Source organism: Chrysemys picta, chromosome 1, assembly GCF_011386835.1.
Source record: "Chrysemys picta bellii isolate R12L10 chromosome 1, ASM1138683v2, whole genome shotgun sequence".
Lineage (NCBI taxonomy): Eukaryota > Metazoa > Chordata > Testudines > Emydidae > Chrysemys > Chrysemys picta.
The window spans coordinates 77,375,962-77,399,198 of NC_088791.1; the positions used below are offsets into that span (position 1 = coordinate 77,375,962).

Below are 23,237 nucleotides of genomic sequence, written 5' to 3' on the forward strand. Positions count from 1 at the left end.
TGTCTGAAATGGATCTGTCCGTCTAAAGTGGGCCTGGATCTCCCTCCAGTGTTGGGATTAGGTCTAGAGGGATCTGGGGTGGAGTTACACTGGTTGCCTATTTTCATATTCATTAGAAATGGGAGGTTGCGCAAGGAGCCCTGCTGAGCTTCAAGATATAAGAGCAACTTCGGGTTCCCCCTTTCAAGACAAGACAAATCAAAGGCTCAGAGGCAAAGCAGCTCCCTGAGCTCTGGAGGTCTCTTCCCCTCCTTTCCCTCCCCCCACCCCAGCTCACAGTCCAGCCTCTGTCTAGGGAAGCGGCTCCCAAGCAGCTTTAGATGATTATGGATTTTCTGAGCGAGAAGTTTGCCCTGAAGAGCCAGCCGACTAAGAACAGTGACTTTTACATGGGAACAGGAGGCACTTTGGAGCACGTTATGGAAACTTTGGACAATGAGTCCTTTTACAGCAAAACTTCAGCCAGCAAATGCGTGCAGGCCTTCAACCCTCTGCAAAGGGCTGAGCATCATGTGAGGCTCGAGAGGACATCTCCCTGCCAGGACAATAATGGTGAGTCTCCCCGTAGGATTATTTAGCACTATTCTTAGTTCGCAGAGCAGGGGAATCGGCGCGTCTCCCCTCCAAGGTTCACTCCTTTTATCCGAGGACAACAGAGGAAGCTTTAACGGGTGCACTTAGCAACTAAAGTGCGGTGGATCCGGAGCACGTTCCGGTGGAGGATCGGTCGCACGCTTTTTAAGTGATCTTTTAAGCAAATATATTAATGAGCCCCTTTCGTTTGGCTTCAGCCTCCCTTTCCGGCAGCACACAGGCGAAGCTCTCGCTTTGGGTTCTACCGCACCATAGTTTAAATGTTTCCGGAAGACACAGCCTAAACTCAAAACATTCAACTAGAACTAGAATCACAATCCGAATTGCAGTAAACGGTACTGAATTTCCCCTGCCTTCAGATAGTTCTATAGAATTCCCTGAAGGATTTCTAGCCAAAAACCAGTCGAGCCAAACAGAAATGTTGAACATTTTTAAACCGTTCTTTTTGTTACAGGATACAGCTAAATTTGGAGATTTTATAATAGAAAATATCTGTATGTTAACCATTGATTGATATGTAATGTGTACAGTGCACAGAGTCAGATTTATTCTCTTGTATGTATAGTTCAAGCTAGAAAGTAATGATCATATATAGCTGTGTGCTGTTATATTATAGACACACATTCCGTTTGTTTCTATAATCAGTCCATCTTTTAGCTTAAAGCGTGTTTGGTCATTCTACCTTTTAGCTTAGACTATCTTCTAATGTACTAAAGAGAACGAAATAGCTAAACTTGCAATAACATCTGGTGCAGTGTCTAGAAGCATTCTTAACCTAGCAACAAATGCTCAAGTGACTCAGATCTGGCTTGCTATACAGTCTGTTAAACTGACTTTTAATAGCCAGAAAAAGACCCACTACAGATTTCAAGCTACTACAGGGACATTTCTTAGTGGTAACTGTTTGGTAAAGTCTTCAGCTCTAAAACAAAAGCCCTCCAAAGTCAAAATGTTATCAAAACAAACCATCTATCTTTTCTATCTTGTAACCGACCGAATACAAACCCCATTATTTCATTTCAAGACAGTTAAAGCACTTTTGCAATTCCAAGAGGATTTTTGTGTCTCCTTGTATACAGCACATAACCTGCAAGCGCGGGTTCTTTTAAAACAACAAACCAATAAATGTGAGATATTTATAACAAACCCATTTATTTTAACGAGATTTCAAATCTGCCAAACACCTTACTGCAAATGTTAAGTACCAAAATGATTAAAGTGTATGTAGTTTTCTAATATTTTATTCAGTCTGTGGAAATAATGTTTTCACTTCCCAAAAGTTACATACAATATATTTGGGTTATAGTTCATTATTATATTCTATATAATATTTTTATTGTGAACATTTTCAATGTTTTATTTCAGACTGATCATTTAAAATATATACTATTTGTACTTTATTTCAAAAGCTGAAATTGAATAACATTTTTCACATTTCTTTCAAATAATTATTTGGTCTAATACTACTTTAGTACACTACGGCAACTCACTTATAATTGTAATGTTTATATTACAGATCATAAATTATAACACATATTTTTTATCATTCTGACTAAATATAGTTTATATTTCTGGAATCTAGGCAAAATAAAATATGGTACACTTTATTTTTGTTTTTTTAATGAACAATTTACAATTTTGACATTTTAATTCAATATTTTCCCTCTATGTAGTTCAGCATTTATAAAAATAATACTAAAAGAAAAAAAAAACTTGGTCTAGTAGAAAGTTCCTATTTATGGCTACAAATCAGCTAAGTACAATACTAGGATTAATAATATATCAAGTTTGCTGTACTTCGTATATGTATTGAAATATTTTGGAGACAATTCTTTTTATGTGAGAAATCTTAAAAGGGACCAATGGCAATCTTTTGCTCTTAAAAGTATCAAGAACAAGTGTGGTTTAGGAAAGCTACAGCATATTGATTTACTGAGTGTGATTGCTTTTAATTAGCTTGCTTAATTTATGTTTGGTGTTTTATTGCATTATTAATCTGTGTATTGGAGTCGGGTATCAAAAAAATTATGTTTGGTTAAGCAGAGAACCACAAAACAAGCTCCAAATCATATGCCTGATGCCATCCTTTATAAAGTTTTACTGCAGTAGATGTTTCAATTTTCTCTCCTGTCTGTGAGAGCAAAAAAAGGATCTTTCAAATCTTGTAACACGTTGCATGAGTTATCCATGCAATGTGACATGTTTAGCAAAAATATCAAATGTTTTTTATTTCTTATTTAGAAACTAAAGAAAAATATTTTAATATTTATTGCTGTCATTTAGTGTTTACCTAAAGATAAATAGTTCCTGTAATACTAATACAAAACATATGAAATAATTTCTTTTAACTTATTAACATTTTGCAGAACCCCCCTATATTTTGTAATCATAACAACCTTAATTGGAAACAATTCCACTTCACAAATCCAAGAGTATTTAAAAATCTGTTGGGTTTGTGCACAATGTCAAATTTTAGTTTTACTCAATTGGGTGTTTCTTGATTAGTCAATTTACAAATATTTAATTTGTTCTATATAATTATTTTGATTTTTTCATAGAAATATGTTGGGGTTAGTTTAACTGCCATCTTAGTTTAAGATCACATTTTTCAGCAGCTTTTGTGCCATTTATTTTAAATCAAAATCTAGTTCACACTAGAATTCTGTGGCTATGCAACTCGATTTTAATCAGATTTCATATACTGCCTATTATGTATTTTATTTGCAATATATAAGAAATAGGTAATTTACTTATGCAGACTTCTTTATCTTCACACCAAAAGACTTCAAATAATATTTTTAGATAACATACCTTTGCAAAAATTCTATAGGTATCAATAATAGTATCAATTTTTTTAAAAAAATTACAGTATTCCTTGCCAATTGTATCACATTCCAACACATCATTGCATATAATCAACTTCCCTATGAAAGTTTTCTAAAAATCCTCGATCTAAAAGCCCATTTAACTGCTTATTTTCCCCTCCTGTGTACAGTGAACTATGGGATTACTAAAGTAGAAGGACAGCCTCTTCACACAGAGCTGAATAGGCCCATGGACAATTGCAACAGTCTTAGGATGTCTCCAGTGAAAGGGATGCAGGAGAAGGGAGAACTGGATGAACTGGGAGATAAGTGTGACAGCAATGTCTCCAGCAGTAAGAAGAGGAGACACAGAACGACCTTCACCAGTTTACAGCTGGAGGAACTGGAGAAAGTGTTCCAGAAAACACATTATCCTGATGTATATGTAAGAGAACAGCTAGCTCTGAGAACAGAGCTCACTGAGGCCAGAGTCCAGGTAGGTACCTAATTTAGACATTACACAGGACAATTTAAACATTCTGGAACCTGATCAACAGCACATTAGGGGTTGTACAAAAGTTCATAATGTTGCATGAAACAGAATATATTTTGTCATGTTTTTCTATAAAGAGGAGCCAGTTCATTACATAGGAAAAATAACTTGTTAATATTTAAGTTTCACTGTCTGAGAAACTTGCATATAGGAGGAAAAATAGAAAGAAATATGGAGTTTCGGTCTTTGATAACCTTGCTTCTCTGTCAAAATTTCAGGCAGCACATGAATATGGTGTTAATATGTAAAAGTTCCCAGCAGTGTAATACAAAATGTATAATAGTTTGGCAGTATCCTCATACCAAATTGGACTGCTGTGGACTCCAATTCTATTATTGAACACAAATTACAGATTTAAAGTAATCAAATTCCTTATATTTTGTTTCAAAGAGTAAACACTGAAACAATATATATAGACAGTAAGGACTGGATCCATTAATATCATTGGGAGTTGAGGCTGTTCAATACCTTGCAGGATTGCGACCTAGTTTCTTTCACTTATTGTATGATCAATTTTCAAGATTATTTTAATTTCTTGGGTACATTTATTGTTAAATAATTAATTAGCTAGCATTATATGTATATATCTTAGTCACACACATAACTGATTTAATACATCTGTATAATATTTGTATGTGTACATATACAATGATGAGAAAAAGTGTTAAATATGCAGAAAGGCTGACAAAAAATCTGAGTTCCTTTGAATTTTACTTTCAAAGGATGGGTTTAGCTGTCAAATATATACAATAGTTGCATTTTAAAAGTTCATTCTGTTTTTAGAGATCTTACTGGTTTCATTGATATTCCCTGTTTTTTACAGTTTAGGGAATATCAGTCCTGTTGAATCACCCAGAACAGGAGTAACTTTTTTCAGTTTAACCACTTTACGTGTTAACAACTTCACAACTTGTAATTTATAAAGAAATAAAAGCCAGTTCACATGCACACGACTGAAAATTAAACAAAGATCACTTTCATAAACTATTTAAATTACTTAACTTTTATAAAATAAATGGCCTTTGCCTGTCTGTATTTAACTGAGTGACATAGGCATTGTTGTCATCTGAAAACGGGGTCCAGATATTCCCTCCATTTGCACCCATGCAACGTCACTGAAGTGAAGAGAATTTAGCTCAGGGACTTTTAACTCTTTAATAAACCCTGGAGAATCAGTCTTCTTTTTAAATTTAGAGAGCTTTTGGGGAGTGACTTCTGGTCATTACTTTTTGCAACAAATCTCTGCTTAGATTTCAGACAAACACATATAAGTCATTAAGACCACTATGGCTTTATATTATTTCCGTTATGTAATTTTGGGGCCACTGGGCCTCCTCACAGAGTAAAGTTCTACTTAGTGAGAATTAGGATGGAATAATGGGGTCCAAATTAATAGTTTCAGGTTGGGAAATTGATCATATTTTTTTCACAGTTACATAAGCTTCTTGAAGTAAAAGTAGGACAACTGAAGAATTAAAAGCACAAAGCACAGTATATCTGAATAATAGGCTGACAATATTTGTTTTCTATTTTGTTTACAAATAATTTTCCCTCACTTAGAAAATGACCAATATCTGCATTTCTGAGAAGCTAAATAAGAAAGGAATATGAAAGGAAATGGTGATCATGTTGATCCTGAGTAGCAACATTATTCCATCATGGGATTAAGCAGTTTAAAAGGCCTTGCATCATTAGGGGCAAGCATCTGGCAATGTAAGGATAACAAGCAGCAGTTTTGCATTACTTTGTGTAGGCAAATGGTTACTTTATCTTTGCCAAGAGTCAGTTTCTAGTAAAGTGATGTAAACAGAAACATTCTGGGGGATTGTCAAAGAAAAAAAAAGTGTGCTTTTTTTTTCTAGTTTAGTTACTATAAATTCAAACAAATTGTTTTATTTACTTTAGTGGAATGATCAGCTGGATACGCTACCCACATTTCTCTTCACCGCCATTTCATCAAGATCCAGTTTAATTTGTGTCCTGCGTACATGCAGAGTGAGCCAACCTGAACCTAATTTATCTAAGTTGTTCTCTTTCCTGCTGCATGTCAGTGCAGTAATTGGCACCCATTTTAAGGAGATTGTCAAGGTCTTTTTTCAATGAAAGAGCCTCATTACTAAATTCCCTTAGCATGTTCCTGGTGCCTCCTGTGGAGACAGCAGGCAAAAAATACTATATATATATTTTGCTGAGCCCCAGGCATGATAGATAATACAAATTTACCAACAAGGTTCATAGAAAATATGCTCAACAGGTATTCTGTGCCTTGTTTTGATTTCTGGGTACATTTTTCAAGACTGCCATATTAAATTTGCAGTAAGTAGTTAGAAATTAAACTGACCAATAATATGCCTCTGCTGCTCAGACAATATCAAGGGAATGTTAGAGTCCCAGAGGACCAGGGCAAAAATCCCAAAGAGTTAAAAGCACTAAAACCAACTAGAAACTTTTTCAAGTAACTCATTTTGCTGTTACGTTTTAATGACAGATGAGTCTTTAAATTATTTCCTCATCATGAGACTTTCTGCTCAGCCTAAAGAGAGCTACATGCCCTATTCTAGAGTCTAATACCATATAACTTCATTTTAAATATTGTGGTATCCAGTATAATGAAGCATCCCTTAGTATACGGGTGGGTACCATCTTTTTGTTCTATGTTTGTACAGTGCCTAGCACAATGAGGTCATTGTCTGTGACTGGGGATCCTCAATACAATTAGTAATATTAGTTTTACTAACAGGGTAACTTTATTAATAAGTATCAAAATGAATTTACCCATAGCAGAACAATAAGGGCTTAACTGGGCAACCCTTACTTCTGTTGATGAACACTTTCAAATTAGCAGTCTCTTTGATTCTGTGAGATGACTCTCATGAGCAAGTGTTCACCATCATGAGTCTGGATTGCACAATAGAGCCCTCAGTATAGTAGTTTTGGTTCAACTTGTAGCAGGCTACGAAGGAGGCATATAAACTCTTCTAGGCACTTCAAACTAAACTTCCAAAATAGAGTGAAGCTTTAATTGTACATCACAAGGTGTCACAAGTTACAACATGGTGGACTCATATTAGTCTCTCAGACAATACTGTGCTGAGTACAATATAAATACTCAGAGAGCTGGATACATTAATGCCTTAATAACTAAGGGTCTAATCCAAGGGCCAAGTTAATCTTTCCATTGACTTCAGTGGGCATTTGATGAGACCCTAAGTGAACCTAGAAATGAAATTCCTTTCCTTCCCAGACCTCCAGTGTTCCAAACGGGACCATCTCCCAGTAAAAGTAATATTTCTTTTCATTGAGCTATTTCATGCATGCTGCCAGGACTATCCACTGGATTCTATTATAAAGAACAGCCTTTGCCCCATAACTGTTTATTGTTTCCCAGCCTTGACTGGTTGTGTCCCTTCCTTCAAGATCCTCTCCATTATGCAGCAAAGCTCACAGATGCTGTTAGCCAGCTTCCCCCACCATTTTTTATTGCTCCAGATAAAGTTTATATACCACCTCTTAACATAAGGTCAGGTTTCAGAGTAACAGCCGTGTTAGTCTGTATCCGCAAAAAGAAGAACAGGAGTACTTGTGGCACCTTAGAGACTAACAAATTTATTAGAGCATAAGCTTTCGTGGACTACAGCCCACTTCTTGTACGAGTTTTTTCATGAGGTTGATGGATTTCCATTCCATACGGCTAAATGCAGTGCCTTGCATAATGACAGGTTTCAGAGTAACAGCCGTGTTAGTCTGTATCCGCAAAAAGAAGAACAGGAGTACTTGTGGGCTGTAGTCCACGAAAGCTTATGCTCTAATAAATTTGTTAGTCTCTAAGGTGCCACAAGTACTCCTGTTCTTCTCTTAACATAAAGAGTTTAGACAATCATAACAATCTATTGGCTGTATGAAATTAATAATAAGTGAAGGTACTTCTTAGGTGTGACTTGCTGCTACCTGAGTGGGCTGCCCAAAATAATTGGGATATATAACATCATGTTACCTTATGTGCTGATCATTCTCTGTCTCTTTCCTTCAGTCAGTAGGGGAAAAATAGATTTCCTGTAAACACATCTCAAAGAGCCAGAATTCACTTCAATAGACCTTATATCGAAAGGGTCTGGAGTGAGAGGGGGCAGTGAGCTTCCTCTTTTCAATGAGAGAAGTTTCCTTTCAGAAAAAACATGGCAATACTGGAAGTTGCCTTCCGAAGTCTTTTGGTTTCAGGAAAGGCTTTTCAATAGCTTCTTGTGATTGTTATTTGCTTTCATGGTGTAGGTTTGGTTCCAAAATCGAAGAGCCAAATGGAGAAAAAGAGAACGCTATGGCCAGATCCAGCAAGCTAAAAGCCATTTTGCTGCCACCTATGATATATCTGTTCTACCACGGACTGACAGCTACCCACAGGTACAGTAAATAACATAGAACAACACCTTTGTTCCCCCCTCACGCCAATGCTTACATGTAAAAGTGCTCAAAAATAGTACAGTTGTAGCATAATGAAAATATTCAATCATCATTACCCTTCACTGAGACATTCGAGTCCATGTTGATTTTATTTCTGACTCTACTAATTTGATTTTCTTTTAACATTCTTCATTTAAAATATCATTTCTGTATGACTTCATACATGCAAAGACCTAGAAACAAAATAGGCAGCAAGAGCACTTCATTTGCACTGTAATTCCTGCACACTTTCACTTTTCAATTTCTTTACCTTTGTTAACTAGTCAAATAAATATAACACTGTATGTAGCATAATAAGACAATATCTTTTGGGCTTTGTTTGGTGAGCCTTAGCCATTCTTGAACAAGAGCGCCATGAAACCATCAGTCTCAGCCAAGGCATCTGTTTTCCTTTACTCCCTCCCCCCCCCCCAACCAGTTACTGTATATTTTCATTTCCCCTGACCATACTTTGTTTTTTATGCTGTTTATAAATGCCAAAAAACTTTGTATCCAACAGAGCTGCCATTATGACCAACACCTCAACTGTTTATACAGAATAATTAGCTTTCACAATACATTTACAGCTTTTCTTTTTTAGATGAGAAAAGGCTTTTTATAAGACGTTGCATTTCTATTATGGCTAATTTTCCATAAGTTATGGAGGCTGATTTGTTCTTAAACAGTGGGCAATAACTTTGGTTTGTGCATTTTTCCTTTTTTCCCTGCATGTATATGATACATAGGGTGTATGTGTGTAATCTATATACATAGGCACATGCACACGCACCCGTGGGTGAAATCCTAGTCACACTGGGATAACAATGGGTGTTGGGCCACTGAATTTAATAGGGCCAGGATTTCACTTCATATATATAAATATATATTGTCATATATATATATAAATATAGTCACATACAAACACCCCTACATAATCTATACTATCTATTCATTAAAAAAAAAGAACACCAAAAAGCATTAACAATGAAGTCAGGAAATTCAGAATTGTAGATGTCACTCTACTTTGTTAACAGACCTTTCATTACATGATCACTAGGCAGTTTGGCCCTGACTCTGCAACCATTTAAGCATGTGCATTAATGTATACTCACATGAGCAGTCCCATTGAAGTCAGTAAGATTACTCACAGGCACACAATTTATGATTAAGTAATTTAAGGGTCAGACTCGGGGGAAGGAGAGGAGGGGGAAGAGATGATCATCAAACCCTTCTCACCTGTTATCAACTCCTTCCATTTATTTCTCTTCTCTTTCCTTTTCATACTGTTCCCATCCTCCTTGCTGTCTGTCCCCTGTCCCATTCCTCTCTTTGCTCTTTGCCCCCTTTCTTTTAGACTTGGGACACCTCTATTTTTGTACTCACTCCTCTTCATGTCTTCCTTCTAATTTCCACTTCACAATATTAAAAAAAAAAAAAAAAAAAAAAGCTTTTCTGGACACCCTGAGCCACACCTGCCCCCTTCCCTCAATGACAATATGTTCTTGTGCTACCAGGACTTCTGAATCTCTGTCAGCTCATCAGTTTAAACAGACCTGCATGCATTTATCTTAGGAAGTGGGGCTTCCAGAGCATTAGTATTATTTCATAGTATAGTAGCACATAGGGGCCCCAACTAACATCAGGGCCCCATTGTGTAAGGCACTGTATATACACATAAGAGATAGTCCTTGCCCCTAAAAGTTTACAATCTAAGTCGACAAGAGGGACAATGAGTGAGGAGGGGGAACTGAAGCACAGAGATGTGAAGCGATTTGCCCAAGATCAGGGCTGGCGCAACCCATTAGGCGACCTAGACGGTCGCCTAGGGTGCTACAATTTGGGGGGTGGCAACTGCGGCGGTATTTCGGCAGCAGGACCTTCTGCTGCCTCTGTGGGGGGCGGCATTTCGGGGCGGGACCTTCTGCCGCCTAGGGTGGCAGAAAAGCTGGTGGCGCTCCTGCCCAAGATCACACAGGAAGTGAGTGGCGAGGCTGGGATTAGCATCCATATCTTCAGAACCTCAGTCCCTTGCGCTATCCACTACACCATGCCAGCTCCCCTAAAGCACAGTTTCTTTCAGCACAATCTCATTTGCAACCTTTCCTGACCAGCAGACTTCCAGTAATACCAGACCCTAGAACTATGCATACACCACTCTGGGACTCTCAGTAAACCTCTTGAAATGTGTGTGCTAAAAGTGTATATTTTAAAACTAACCATAGTTTGGTTATTTAAAATATTGTTAAATATAGATAATGTTTCATCCACATGATGTGATAATTGCTTGGCAGTTATTGCTAGTATTTAAATGAAGCTTTTTTGAGTTATAGGAGAATGCCAAAAGAAAAACCTGAAGCCAATGAAAATGTCTGTTGTATACTTCTTTACTGGTCTGAAATGGGTGACCTGATTATTGTTTTTTTCATGAATCTTGTGAAAAATTCTTTCCCAGGCTTAGGTCATGTCTGCCAAGTTTCAGCCTGGAGGAAATTTTTATCACTGGGTTGAGTTATAAACTCCTAAAAATAGAGGTTTATATTAGAAATCCTGATAGCAGAACATTACGTAAGTATTGCTACCTTACTGCTATATGTATTCTTTGCATACATACATATATACATCCGCTCCAAAGCACACCCACATATATATGTATATGGAATAAGGCCTGCCTACAAGAGAAAGCTGTACAGGCTTAATTTCAGTTGTTTTTTTAAACTGATTTTTAAACTCAGATGGGCTCTCTTGTTTAGGTTTAAAAGTGGTATTTTTCAGTTTCTCTTAAGCAGACTCCTAATCAGCTTAAACTGATTGAAATAAGACTGGTTTAAACTGAAATATGAGAGTCTCCACAGTTTTTGCACTGGTTTAACTAAGGCTATGTCTACTCTACATAGGGTGACCAGATGGGATGAAGAAAATATCGGGACACATGGGGGGAGGGGAGAGTCCCACCGGCGGAGTTAAAAAACAACAACACAAAAATCAGGAATGTGAAATATTGGGACAAACGCCTAAATATCGGGACGTCTGGTCACCCTAACTCTACAGCCTATGTTGGCAAACTTATATCATTTGGGGATATGAAGCCTCTGTGCCGCTGCAATGCTGTATGTATAGACAAGGCCTAAATCAATTTAAAATTGCTCCTTTAGTTAAACTGGTGCAATGTACTCATGTAGACAAGGCTATGGCCTGGTCTACACCTAAAACTTAGGTCGACTTAACTACATTGCTCAGGGCTGTGAAAAATTTTGCACTGAGTGTTGTAGTTAGGTCGACATAATCCCTCATGTAGCTAGGTTGCCAGAAGAATCCTTCTGTTGAACTAGCTACTGCCTCTCGAAGAGGTGGATTACCTACAACAATGGAAAAAACCCTTCCATTGATGTAGGAAGCCTCCACACTACGGGCTATGGCAGCATAGCTGTGCTACTGTGGGGGCTGTAGTGTAGACTTGGCCTATGAAATCTTCTACCAGAAGACATAATAGCCCCTAGAATCATTACATTCAAACCTTTTCATTTGGCTTCTTTCCCGTCATAAGTGCTTCACACCTTCACAACACATACAACATTCCGTATAAACTACTCAAGCTATTTCTTCCACAGATAAGGAGGAAAGAGAGAAATTATTATGGTTATTTCTATTTTTAAATGGTTGGAAGACATTCTGGCACTATGGTGATGGAGTTATATAAGTGGTTAGACAGATGTAATATGCAACAGAGATATACGCTGCTGTTATATTAGAGATTGGTCAGGATTTAAATTTGTGATCTGCTTGCCTGCCCTGGATACTGTTAATAAGGCCTGGTCTACACTAGAAAATTAGGTTGGCATAACTGCGTCGCTCAGGGGTTTGAAAAAATCCACGTAAAATCCACGTAAAATGGCGTAGCTAAGCCAACCTAAGTTGGTGTGTAACCTGTGTTAAGTTGACAGAAAAATGCCTCGTGGAGAGATGGATTACCTATGCCGATGGGAGACGTGTCTACCCTGAAGCACTACAGTGGCGCAGCTGGAGCAATGCAGCTGTGCTACTGTAGCATTAAGTGTAGACAAGATCTAAATTACATTAATGTAATTTAATAGAGGCTGCAATCACAGTGCCATTAAGTAGAGTGAGTGTCATTATCACAGCACTCCTAGTGGTACCACAACTAGAACAATAAATAATGATACAAAGTAAACCGATCAGTCATTTTATTTTCCCTAAATGAACCCTCTCAAGCACTATTATTCTGACACTGACATCTCTAAAGATCAAGGCATGCTCTGCCATGCATGCAGATAAGAAGATTGTCTGGGAGTGGAGGAACACAGATAATTAGATTGGGTGATAAAGTTGTGAAACCCTTACTTACATTGATGTGCATTTACCAACCTTTGATTTTGCCTGTGAAAAGTACATGGGGACTGGGGAGGATGGAATCTTTCTCCTTCCTCCAACATGAATATAGGGACACTGGGGCAGTCTGTTGCACTGACTGCCGTGTGGCATGAGGATCAGCAGCCAATGTGGTTCTTTGTTCTGCATTATATGATTTGCAGCCTGCAGATCTCTGCTCTGAACTCATGTGTGGGTGGTATTCCAAACACACATAGCCCACCTGCATTCCAACAAAGATAGAGCAAAACAGAGGGTGTGGAGACCCCCCTGCTCTGCTTTTCCACTGCCTATCTGACCCCCACCCCACAGTAACAATATGATGTTTTTTGATGTATTCGGAGCCTTGTGTGAACTATATAAAGGATTTCTTCCTAAGTGAGTAAAGAATCTTTTCAACTTATTTGGGATGGAAGATTGGCTCTGAATTATCTATTATTCAGCCCAACCATGCTAGTAAGTTACTCTTCTTAATCTTTAACATAGTTATAGACAATGTACTTTTGATATTTTTATAGACCGACCATAATTATTTGTTCTGTCTAATTCAGTCTAATCTATTTTGCAGTATGTTGACTGTTGACACAAATTGTGGTGCAAAATGATTGCTCTGCAGGTTGAAAAAATAACTGGAAGCCCCAATGCCATTCAATTCTTCTCTTGTGTCTGCACACTCAGATCTCCCCTTGACTGTAATGGGAGCAACCAGCATACAGGTGTGGGCACTTCAAGTAGCATTTGGGACACAACTCCTTGCAATTCAGCTGTACTTCAGGCTTGTGGTCAAGCATGTTGTACGACAAAATAGCCATGGAAAAATTAAGGTAAAATAGTAAAAAGTAGAGTTTGTTGAAATTTTCCAAAAAGTAGATGTTATTATTACCTCCCCCAACACCCTGCAAATCATCAGGGTTTTTTAAGCCAGCTGTAGGACGAGTTGAACTTTTCCAAATTTTGAGTTTTTGACAAAGGTTTGTGTTGAAAATTTGATTTTTGATGGAAAAACCAGCGCATATGTTGTTTTATGACCTGCTCTAGTAGCAGCTTTTGACCTCATTAGAGGATTAATTTATGCAGCACATTAGGGCTCAGATCATTTTTAAAGAGTGTAATAAATAGGCTAGAGCTTGAGAGGCTAGAAGTGCTGTCCCTAGTGTTGAAAAAGTGACCTCAGTAACACTCTGACACTAGAAATGATGATCCAGATTTTGCCTTTAAGGCACAGCTCTGTGATAGGGAGAAGAGGATGCAGTCAGTCCTTGGAAGCATTGCTAGAAGCAGGAAGAATAACTTCAGGGCTCTGAGGGTGCACAGCCCTGCTACCCCCATGTCCAGAATACAGCATGTGCTTCCTACCCCACTACATGGAGCCAGTTTTGGAGGGTGGTGAGAAGAGGGAGACATTGCTCCATGTCCTTTGGAGAGACTAGTGCCACTGTCCGTGCTAAACTTCAATAGTCTTTGTGCTCAGGTACTAGGTTGTAAATGGACCAAGGCTGAGACAAGGTTGCATCTTCTTATTCCCTATGAAGAGTTATAATCATACGCTCGATCCCACATTATTCATGTTCAGTACTTAGGCTAGTAGTTTTACACTGTATACCTTAAATATAATCCATATGTATTATCTCTATAAACACAAGAAGGCCAATAAATAAATAATTGTATTAAATCACATCCTTTACAGAAAGAGAGAGAGGGATATCTCCCCCCCCCCCCCTCTCACTACCACACCCCGACTTCCCTACTTGTTTGTTCTTTGCTGTTGCTGCACTGTTACCTCTGCTGGATTCTTGTTGCTTTTCCTAAACTGACTGCCCTTTTGTCACTGAGACTCTGGGGTTCCTTTTCTCCGGAGCCACAGCATCTCCTTTGAAATGCAACTGGAGTTGGAAATGGAGGCATGTCTGAGGCACTGGCTGCACTTGATTTTCAGGGACATTCCAACCCACTGCAAGTGGGAATCCCAAAAGGAGAGCTGGGGCTTCAAACAAAGTAAGAAGTTGTGGGGGTGCAAAAGAGAAAACGTGGGGAGAGTAGATTGCAACCTCTTAAAAATAGAGAGGGGAAGAAGTACAAGGGCTCGTCCCCTACCTTGGACTGGCAAACACACTCAGACAGGCTAAGTTAGGTGATATGTACTTATTTAGCCTATGACTACCTAGTCAGCAATGGAAAACCTTAAGGTCCCATATTCTATTTAGCAGCTCAAGGATGTAAGAAATTATATAAATATGCACATGCTGTTTATTAAGCCCGTGAATCATAATTCTAATTCCATTGTAATGGATAACTCCCATTAAAAATAATCAGAGTTATTGGTTCAAATTAAATCCCTCATGTGGTCTATATTATACACCACATGTTATATGACTTTAACTATAGGCTAAATAAAACTGGCAGATAACCGCAGTAGCTGACTAACAGTGACTGTTCTTTAGTGCTAATTCTGTTGACCAGTGCCAATTAGAATAATAGAATCTAGAATCATAGAATATTAGGGTTGAAAGAGACCTCAGGAGGTCATCTAGTCCAATCCCCTGCTCAAAGCAGGACCAACAGAAACTAAATCATCCCAGCCAAGGCTTTGTCAAGCCAAGCCTTAAAAATCTCTAAGGATAGCGATTCCACCATCTCCCTACGTAACCCATTCCAGTGTGTTCTGGACAGGATCATACAACATATAACAATTTTCTTTTCAAGCCCATAAAAGCACCATACTCACTTACCCAATTAGTACTTTGAAATACTTGGTCCTTGGTGTCTCAAGATTTCCTCTCTCATTATTTGCTGAATCCTTACTCCCTTAAACTTTTTGGGTGAAAGTGAACCCAGAGTTTAGTTACAAGGTTACTCAATGGTGTGAGGTGGGATTTCCCCCTTTAATAGTGTTCTCCAAGGGTATGAAATATGGCCTTTGACCATATCATAGCAGTGAATGATGCTTTTCTTTTCTCTCTTTGGCTCTGAGAGTTATGTGGGTTACAGTACATCTGGGATGTACACTATACAAGAAATAAAGCATCTTTTGAATACTAGGCCAATTTAGTCTGGCCAAACTGTGGTAGACACAGGATCAAGGGGTGGGAAGCTGCCTGTCTGCTCCCTTGATCCTGGGCCTAAGCAGGGACTGAATTGATCTGTGGTGTAGTTTAGAGCAGCAAGATTAACCTGGCTAAACCAGTGCCATAGGAACTTTTTGCCAGCCTGGGATTGCCAGGGTGCAGTGGCAGTCCAGGAATATCATCTACACCGGGAGAAGGACAGGGAGAGTAGGTGACATAGAGCAAACAACCCTGACTTTTTGCCATATGGGCATTCCCTGTACATCAGAGGAATCCCCCACTATCCTGCATCATTCAGCAGCACAAAAGGAACAGACCCGGTGGCTAGGATCTGGCTCATTACTATATTATTATTGTTGTTTATTAATTAACATCTCAGTTGTCCATTGTGCTAGGCACTGAAAAAAGCAACACATTAATAAGAGACACAGACCTTCTTCCTCACAGACCTTACAGTCTGAATAGACGAGAAAGAGAAAGTGTAGTAGACTTTAGTATGGAAAGAAGTATGGAATTTTTACATGGAAAGACAATCAGAATACTGATTACTTTAGTTAACTTCATACCTCAGTTCTGTCAGGCAGAAGGTCTATTCTAAGGAAGTGACATCATAACTACGATGACAACTATGACTTTCCTAGTGATGTTGATGTCACAGCCATGAAATCTGACTCTTTTTTTTTTCTAGCTGGCAGTGTATAAATATATATAAAACATGGTAGGTAAATATATTCAAGGGTTCTGGTGATTTCATGGTAACCACAAGAGCAAATCTCAAGCTGTCTGTGATGTTAACAGAAACCAGAGATGTACAGTATGTATAGCCTTATTCACAGCCTCTCTGAATTGCCTTTTATATAGTACATGGATCACACAAGATTTTAAGAGGAAAAATATTTTCTTTAAATTCATGTGCACAATGTCCCCTTTCCCTCCTGTCTACATCTGCCATGTACACTATAGAAGAAGCACTGATCATTTCTATTTATTGTAAAGTATTGCTCTGTTTATATGTAATTCTGGGATATATTTTGCACTTACAATTTCACTTTGAGACAGTTATGGAATAACTTTTTGCTAAATAGTGGAGCTGTGATATCAAACATGATTCAAGCACTTAAAATGAAGGCCGAATAATTTTCATGTTCAATAATAAAGGAACAAAAAAATGACCCAGGGAATAGGATGATAAAGCAAACATGATACATACACTTGAAAAGTGCAGCTGCCTCATGAGATAAGCTGTGAGCATCTTCCAAGATCTTGTTAGGCTTTTCAAATTCAGGCTACTAGTTAAGATTCCTTCCGCCGATGAAGGAATCTGTGGGACCACTTTGTAATCTTCAAGAATCAATCGTTTGTTCATTTTTTTGACATGGCATAGATCTATTTGAGCATTATGGGCTGATTCCTTCCCTCACTTACACCTGTACAACCTCAAATTGAAAGGGGCGCATTTAGGATAAAAATATCATGAAAACTTGCGGTACTATATTTATAGTATGACAAACACAGAGGTAGCAGAAATCTCACAAGTACTAATCTTGTGATACTTCTAGACCACACAAGTTTATAGGAACATCTAAACTTAACCTCTGAAGCTTCTGAAGTCCACCCATCATCACAGTAGTAGACATACTATTGGACAAAGTTCCACTTGTCTGTTTTACCCATTTAAAGCAGTTTTCAGGCAAAATTATTCCAGTAATCATACCTCTGCAGTCCATGGAATTGCAGAATTTGCCCTGATTTTTTTAAAGAACATTGGGCAAGACAGATAACATGGGATTTTGTCTAATGTATGTCAATTGTGGGAATAGTGGGGAAATTTCAAAAGGTTGCAAGGTTTGAATATCATTCAAACTGGAAACCTAGTACTGCAAGAATAGCTTCATAAGATTGTAGTTTTTGGGATCATGCACCATTTCTAAGAGCTTTCAAAAGTATAATAGCTTATGTTTGGAACTGCCACCATACTTGTTCTGCTTGCAGGTAGACTATAAAATTGCACACAGAGCATTAGTATATAATTAGTTTTCTGTCACCTTTGTAGGCACAGTGGGACAGATCCTCAGCTAGCATAAACTGGCAAAGCTTTGAATGGAGCTATGCTAATTTACACTAGCAGAGGATTTGGCCCATGAGTGCTGTGTCTAATGACACTTAGGTCATTGGTTGTCATAGAGCCTGAGCATATGAGATGCTGAACACCCTGAACACCTTGGAGGATTGGGCCCCCCAAAAGGAATGGGGAATGATTCATTGCTGTCAGTAAGTTATTGTCTAACCAGGAGTTTATAAGGCAGATTTGTTTCTGTGGAATGTGAATGATCATAAAGAAGGCCAGAGTTAGCACAAGCTCTAGAAAGACAAAACTGTTTGTTATGGATGGATAACATAGGCTTGAAAGAGAGGCTATGGAATCCCTGTCACTGAAGGTTTTTAAGAACAGGTTGGACAAACACCTGTCAGGAATGGTCGAGGTTTAAATGGTTCTGACTGAGTGCAGGACTAGATGACCTCTTGTCCTTCCAGTCTTACATTTCTATGAAGATAATCCAGGAAGCTCAAATCCCCTGAGACTCCTTGGCGGTTATTAGGCCTCCAAATCTGTAAAAACCTTAGCAGGTTTGTTGGTGCCTCCAGTCTCTATGAGTTTTAAAAGGCTCTAAGGGACTTCACAAATCCTGTAAACCTTAAGACTCATTGGGGCCCTCTCCAACCTTCACCCTCCCCTAGAGTTATTGAAGGCAGTGTTCTACCCTCCATCCCTGGGCTTCATGAGGCTTGTTGATGGTCTCTTCCTCCTCCACCCCACACCCAACAAGACTTTGTATCCTCATCAGGGCCTGCATTTTGCAGGCCTTAGAACATTCATGGACCCTATCTCTTGAGCCTTAAGAAGGATACTCATGACCCTCTCTATGAACCTTAGAAATAGCTAATGGGCTGCCACTTAGTAGTCTTGGCACTGACCCACACATGTCTGCCTCAGACATAGCAGGTTCCGTAGCCCCCCGGTAGCTGAAATTGGCTTCCCTGATCTCTGAGGAGCAAAAGTAGGCTTGTCAGCTTATGACAAGTTAAAATAGGCTCAAACTGGTCCTTTGGGGAATAACAAGCCCCATGTAGGGGTGGGGTGGGCCTCCTATGGGCTTGATGTTTCTGTTTGGTCGGGATCCTCCAAAAGCAGGAAGTGGATGGGGACTGACAAGCCTCCTAAAGGTCACTGGATCTCTTTCCTCCTGTCGATCTCAGGAGGCCCACAGGAAGGAGGAATTATCCCTGATCTCCCTCCCACCCCCGAGCACTTTTCTATCTCCATCCCTTGTCCTGCTTCCTACCCCCATCCCTCCCAGCAGACCACCTGAGATATGTAGGAGCAGATCTTTAGGAGGGGAGTGTGTGTGTGAGTGAGAGAGAGAGAGATTAGGGAGAGCAGGAGCATCAGGATGGGTGTGATTTGCCCCTTATTCGCCAAGTGTTCTGCAGGACACCCAGGAAGGAACATTTCCCGTTGTCTCTCTCTTTCTACTCCTAGCACTGTTTCTGGAGCTGTCAAGGATCCAAAATTAGCTTGTCAGCTCCCGAAGACCCATGCTAACAATATAATTTAAAATATTAACTTTTAAAATATGAGTTTAATTACCTCATCTTTATATCTGCACACTAGATCTCAACTAGACGAGTTTAGTGAACCATAATTTATCTCTGTCCTTCTGGTTGGTGGTTTGTGTGTATGTTTGCTATGAAGGAGTAGAGGAAAAAAAACATCAGAAATATTTTTTAACTTGGGAATGCAACTTTTTTTTTGGTGGGGTGTCATAATTCATTAACCCCTTTTCCAACTGATGGCAAATTTGATAGGAAAAAATGGGGGTAAAATTGGGTTTATAACACACTTTGTGACCTATGGAGCAATTTGTGACACTCCAAAATAGCACCATAAGTGTGCATAGCACTTAACAAGCACATAAAAAGATATAGGCCCTATCCCAATTTGCTTGTAATCTAAAGTCAGCATGAAAATGTACAAACACATTTTTAAAGGTGTGGGGGAAACCACAGGAAATGAAAAGAGCATGATATAGTTCTTGGCAGAGCATTTTCCCCATAGTGAATGAGAAGGGAAAGTTGTCTTTATCATGAATTTATTGTTGTTTCAGTAAAGATTGAAACAGGACTACATTAACACGCACTAAGGAACTTTTAGTGTGTATCAGCAAGGTCCACGTTGAGCCTGTTAGTGCACGATATGCTAGTGTGGACTAAAATGTACACCCTTCTGGTGTGGACTAAAGCTCCATGTAGAAAAGCCCTAATTGTATAAAGAGAGACTTGTTTGAAGAAAGGGGGATTGTAAGATCAATTCGCCCATTCATGCAAAAGGTGGCCGCATGATGGGAGAATGGGAGAAGACAAAAAAGGAGGGTTGGATGTGAGTCTTGGTTGGAGCAAAGTGCACAGATAGGGCAGTAAAAATATACACAATCTGAGATGGAGGCATAAGTTGTGCTGAGCCTTGAAAATCCTTGTAAACCACCATCTAACAAATAACAAATATATGAAAAATATATATTCATAAATTATATAAATATATACACTGAAGACAGGAGAAACCAGTGGTACTTTATGTTTAAAAAATTAGGCTTTAGGTGAGTGCCAAGCACAAAAGGCATAAGACAGCAAACCCTACACATGCGGTTACTCCAGATCTGTAGCAGACATTGCCGGTAACCACAAAGTTTGTCTCCTAGTCTGTCATGCAAAGTTTTCCAACAAAAATGCCACACTGTATAGCTAGTTAAGGCAGAGAGCTGGAAAAAAGGTTCATGGGTGTAATTTTGTTTTAAAACATCATGAAAAAGACGGTTTTAACTAAAAACCATCTTTGAAACCACTTTAGAAAAGAGCCATGAATGTGTTATGACTCATGTCTGTATCTTCTGGATTCATTTTTTTTAAAGTAACTAACTATACAAAGCTATCCAAGACGCTGAAATTTCATATTTTATAGTCAAGCATAAGTAACTTGAGAAAATTGTCTGTTCAGTTCAAAGTTTGGTATTTTTATCTTCAAATACTTACTTAAAAACTCTCCTTTGCCATGATGCGTATGCAAAACATTACAACAGTTAGGTGACGGGTGTGCTGAGACCACTATTTACCATGATGACCAATACTGGCTCATTGTTTCCTTGTCCGCCCCCATCTGTCTGTATCCATCTGTTGTTATTTGTCTTATACTTAAATTGTAAACTCTTTGAGCTTTGTGTTCTGTGTTTGTACAGTGACTAGCATTATGGAGTCCTGTTTACAGTAATACAAATAAATAATAATAATAATAAAACAAAGTGAAAATTTTCAACTATCAAAAGCTTTTATAATGACAATGATATTTTCACTTCTACAGCTCTTTCTTCTGAAGTCATTTGGAGGTTTCCATTGACTATAATGGGCATTAGATTGGGTTCTTTATCTCCATGAGGAGATGCATATATTTAAGTTCAGTGTGCCAAGAGAATCAGTGGCTGAGCAGAGAAAGGGTTCCACAGTCCTAACTCCCTGGCATATGATCTAATACATTGCCCATGCTGTATCTTCACTATATTTTTCAATGAAATTGTATAGCATTAGTAGGGTAGCTGCTAATATTATACAGCAGAATTAGTGAGGGAAACCAAAGAAAGAAGAAAACAAAACACGAAAAAAAATCTAAATGTAATCTTATTTTATATGTTCCAGATTCAGAACAATTTGTGGGCAGGAAATGCAGCTAGCAGCTCGATGGTCACTTCCTGCATGCTACCGCGTGACACTTCCTCCTGTATGACACCTTATTCCCACTCACCCCGGACAGATTCTGGATACACAGGCTTTTCAAACCACCAGAACCAATTCAGCCACGTGCCCCTCAACAACTTTTTCACTGATTCTTTACTTTCTGGGGCTACCAACGGACACGCATTTGAAACCAAGCCAGAATTTGAAAGGAGGTCCTCCAGTATTGCAGTTCTACGAATGAAAGCCAAGGAGCATGCTGCGAACATTTCCTGGGCCATGTAATATCATAGTACACTTTCTTTTTTTAAGTAGCAAACTAAAAACATTCTTATTTCCCATATTTAAAGGACACAACAATAAGCTGCTGTGTTTGGAAATGCTAGAGGTCAGGATATACATTGAAGCCTGCTTACCTAAATATCCTATATTATTTAACAATAAAACTAAAGGATAAACCTGAACAGATTTACCAATCTCAACCATCCCCGTTTTTTGTTTTTTATATTAAAACATGTTTTATTGTACCAGTTGATGAAATATGATTATAAAACCTGCAAAAAGAATAAACCTATTAAACAAATACATCAGTTATATTTTGATATATGTCAGTGCTACGTACAAAAGGAATTCCTTATGAATGAATACCTGATAAAGGAGGAAGTCTGGTGAGGAAAATACATTTGTCATATCAAGGCTGTGATATAAATCTTTAAGCACATTGTGTGGGGTGTTAAGCATATGATTCTCCTTATTGTAAATAAATGTTGTAGGTCTAACTCTGTGAGCACGCCGCTGCTGCTTTGGGCCTGATCCATTATTCTGCTACACCCATGTATTGAGTTCAATGGAGTTATACCATTGTAAAACTGGTGTAATGGAATGGTGAGTCTGATCCTTTACTCATATAGACCTGAGTGTGCTCTCATTGAGTTTAATGAGACATTTCCCGTGGTTTCACTGGGAGCAGAAAGTCAATGGCAAAACTCTCATTGAGTTCAGTGGCAGCAGGATTGGGCTCTATATGCTCGCTGCATATTACAAAGGAATTAAAACGTTAGCAGACTTTGACATTTAAAAATAGGGAGGGGGGGGAAGAAAAATACTTTACATCTGGAGAATTGCTATCTGCTTTGATTTACTTCTCCTCCCTTTCCCCTGTCACATTCCAGGCTCCTTCAGATGAGTGAAATGTCAGGCTCCTTGAAAGCAACAGCCAGTCTCTCAAGTTCATAAAGGCAAAGTAAATTAATTGAAATAAAGAAGGACTTGCATGGCTGTGATTAGAACAGGATACAGCTCTCCACACAGCCCGTGCTTCTTGCTTTTCTCTCTAGCCACCACTTCGAAGCAAGGGATGCAGCGGGGAAGCATTTTTCAGTACAACAAAACTGAACTAAGTAGTATTAATAAAACAAAACTACAGGGATCTAGGGATCCTCTTTCTGTTTGAGATGAAGGCCAAGCTTCTAATGACTTAAATGTGAGAAGGATCCAATCCATAATCCTTAAGTGCAGTAAATAAGCCTCACTTTGAAAGCATTATTATTAATTGGAAATGAGATTTTTATAGCAAATATTTTAAATTGGATGATTTGAAAAGAAAGTTGTCCTATG

General features: G+C 38.6%; 1 protein-coding gene across 1 annotated transcript; it reads left to right on the top strand.

Moving 5' to 3' along the window:
- Window positions 1-6: 6 nt before the first annotated feature.
- ALX1 (ALX homeobox 1) lies at window positions 7-22,203 on the top strand. The gene is made up of 4 exons (XM_005279098.4): window positions 7-552; window positions 3,590-3,894; window positions 8,221-8,349; window positions 21,585-22,203. Exons 1-4 carry the CDS (start codon window positions 321-323, stop codon window positions 21,903-21,905), a joined length of 987 nt encoding a protein of 328 aa, XP_005279155.2. The 5' UTR covers window positions 7-320; the 3' UTR covers window positions 21,906-22,203.
- The last annotated feature ends 1,034 nt before the right edge of the window (window positions 22,204-23,237 follow it).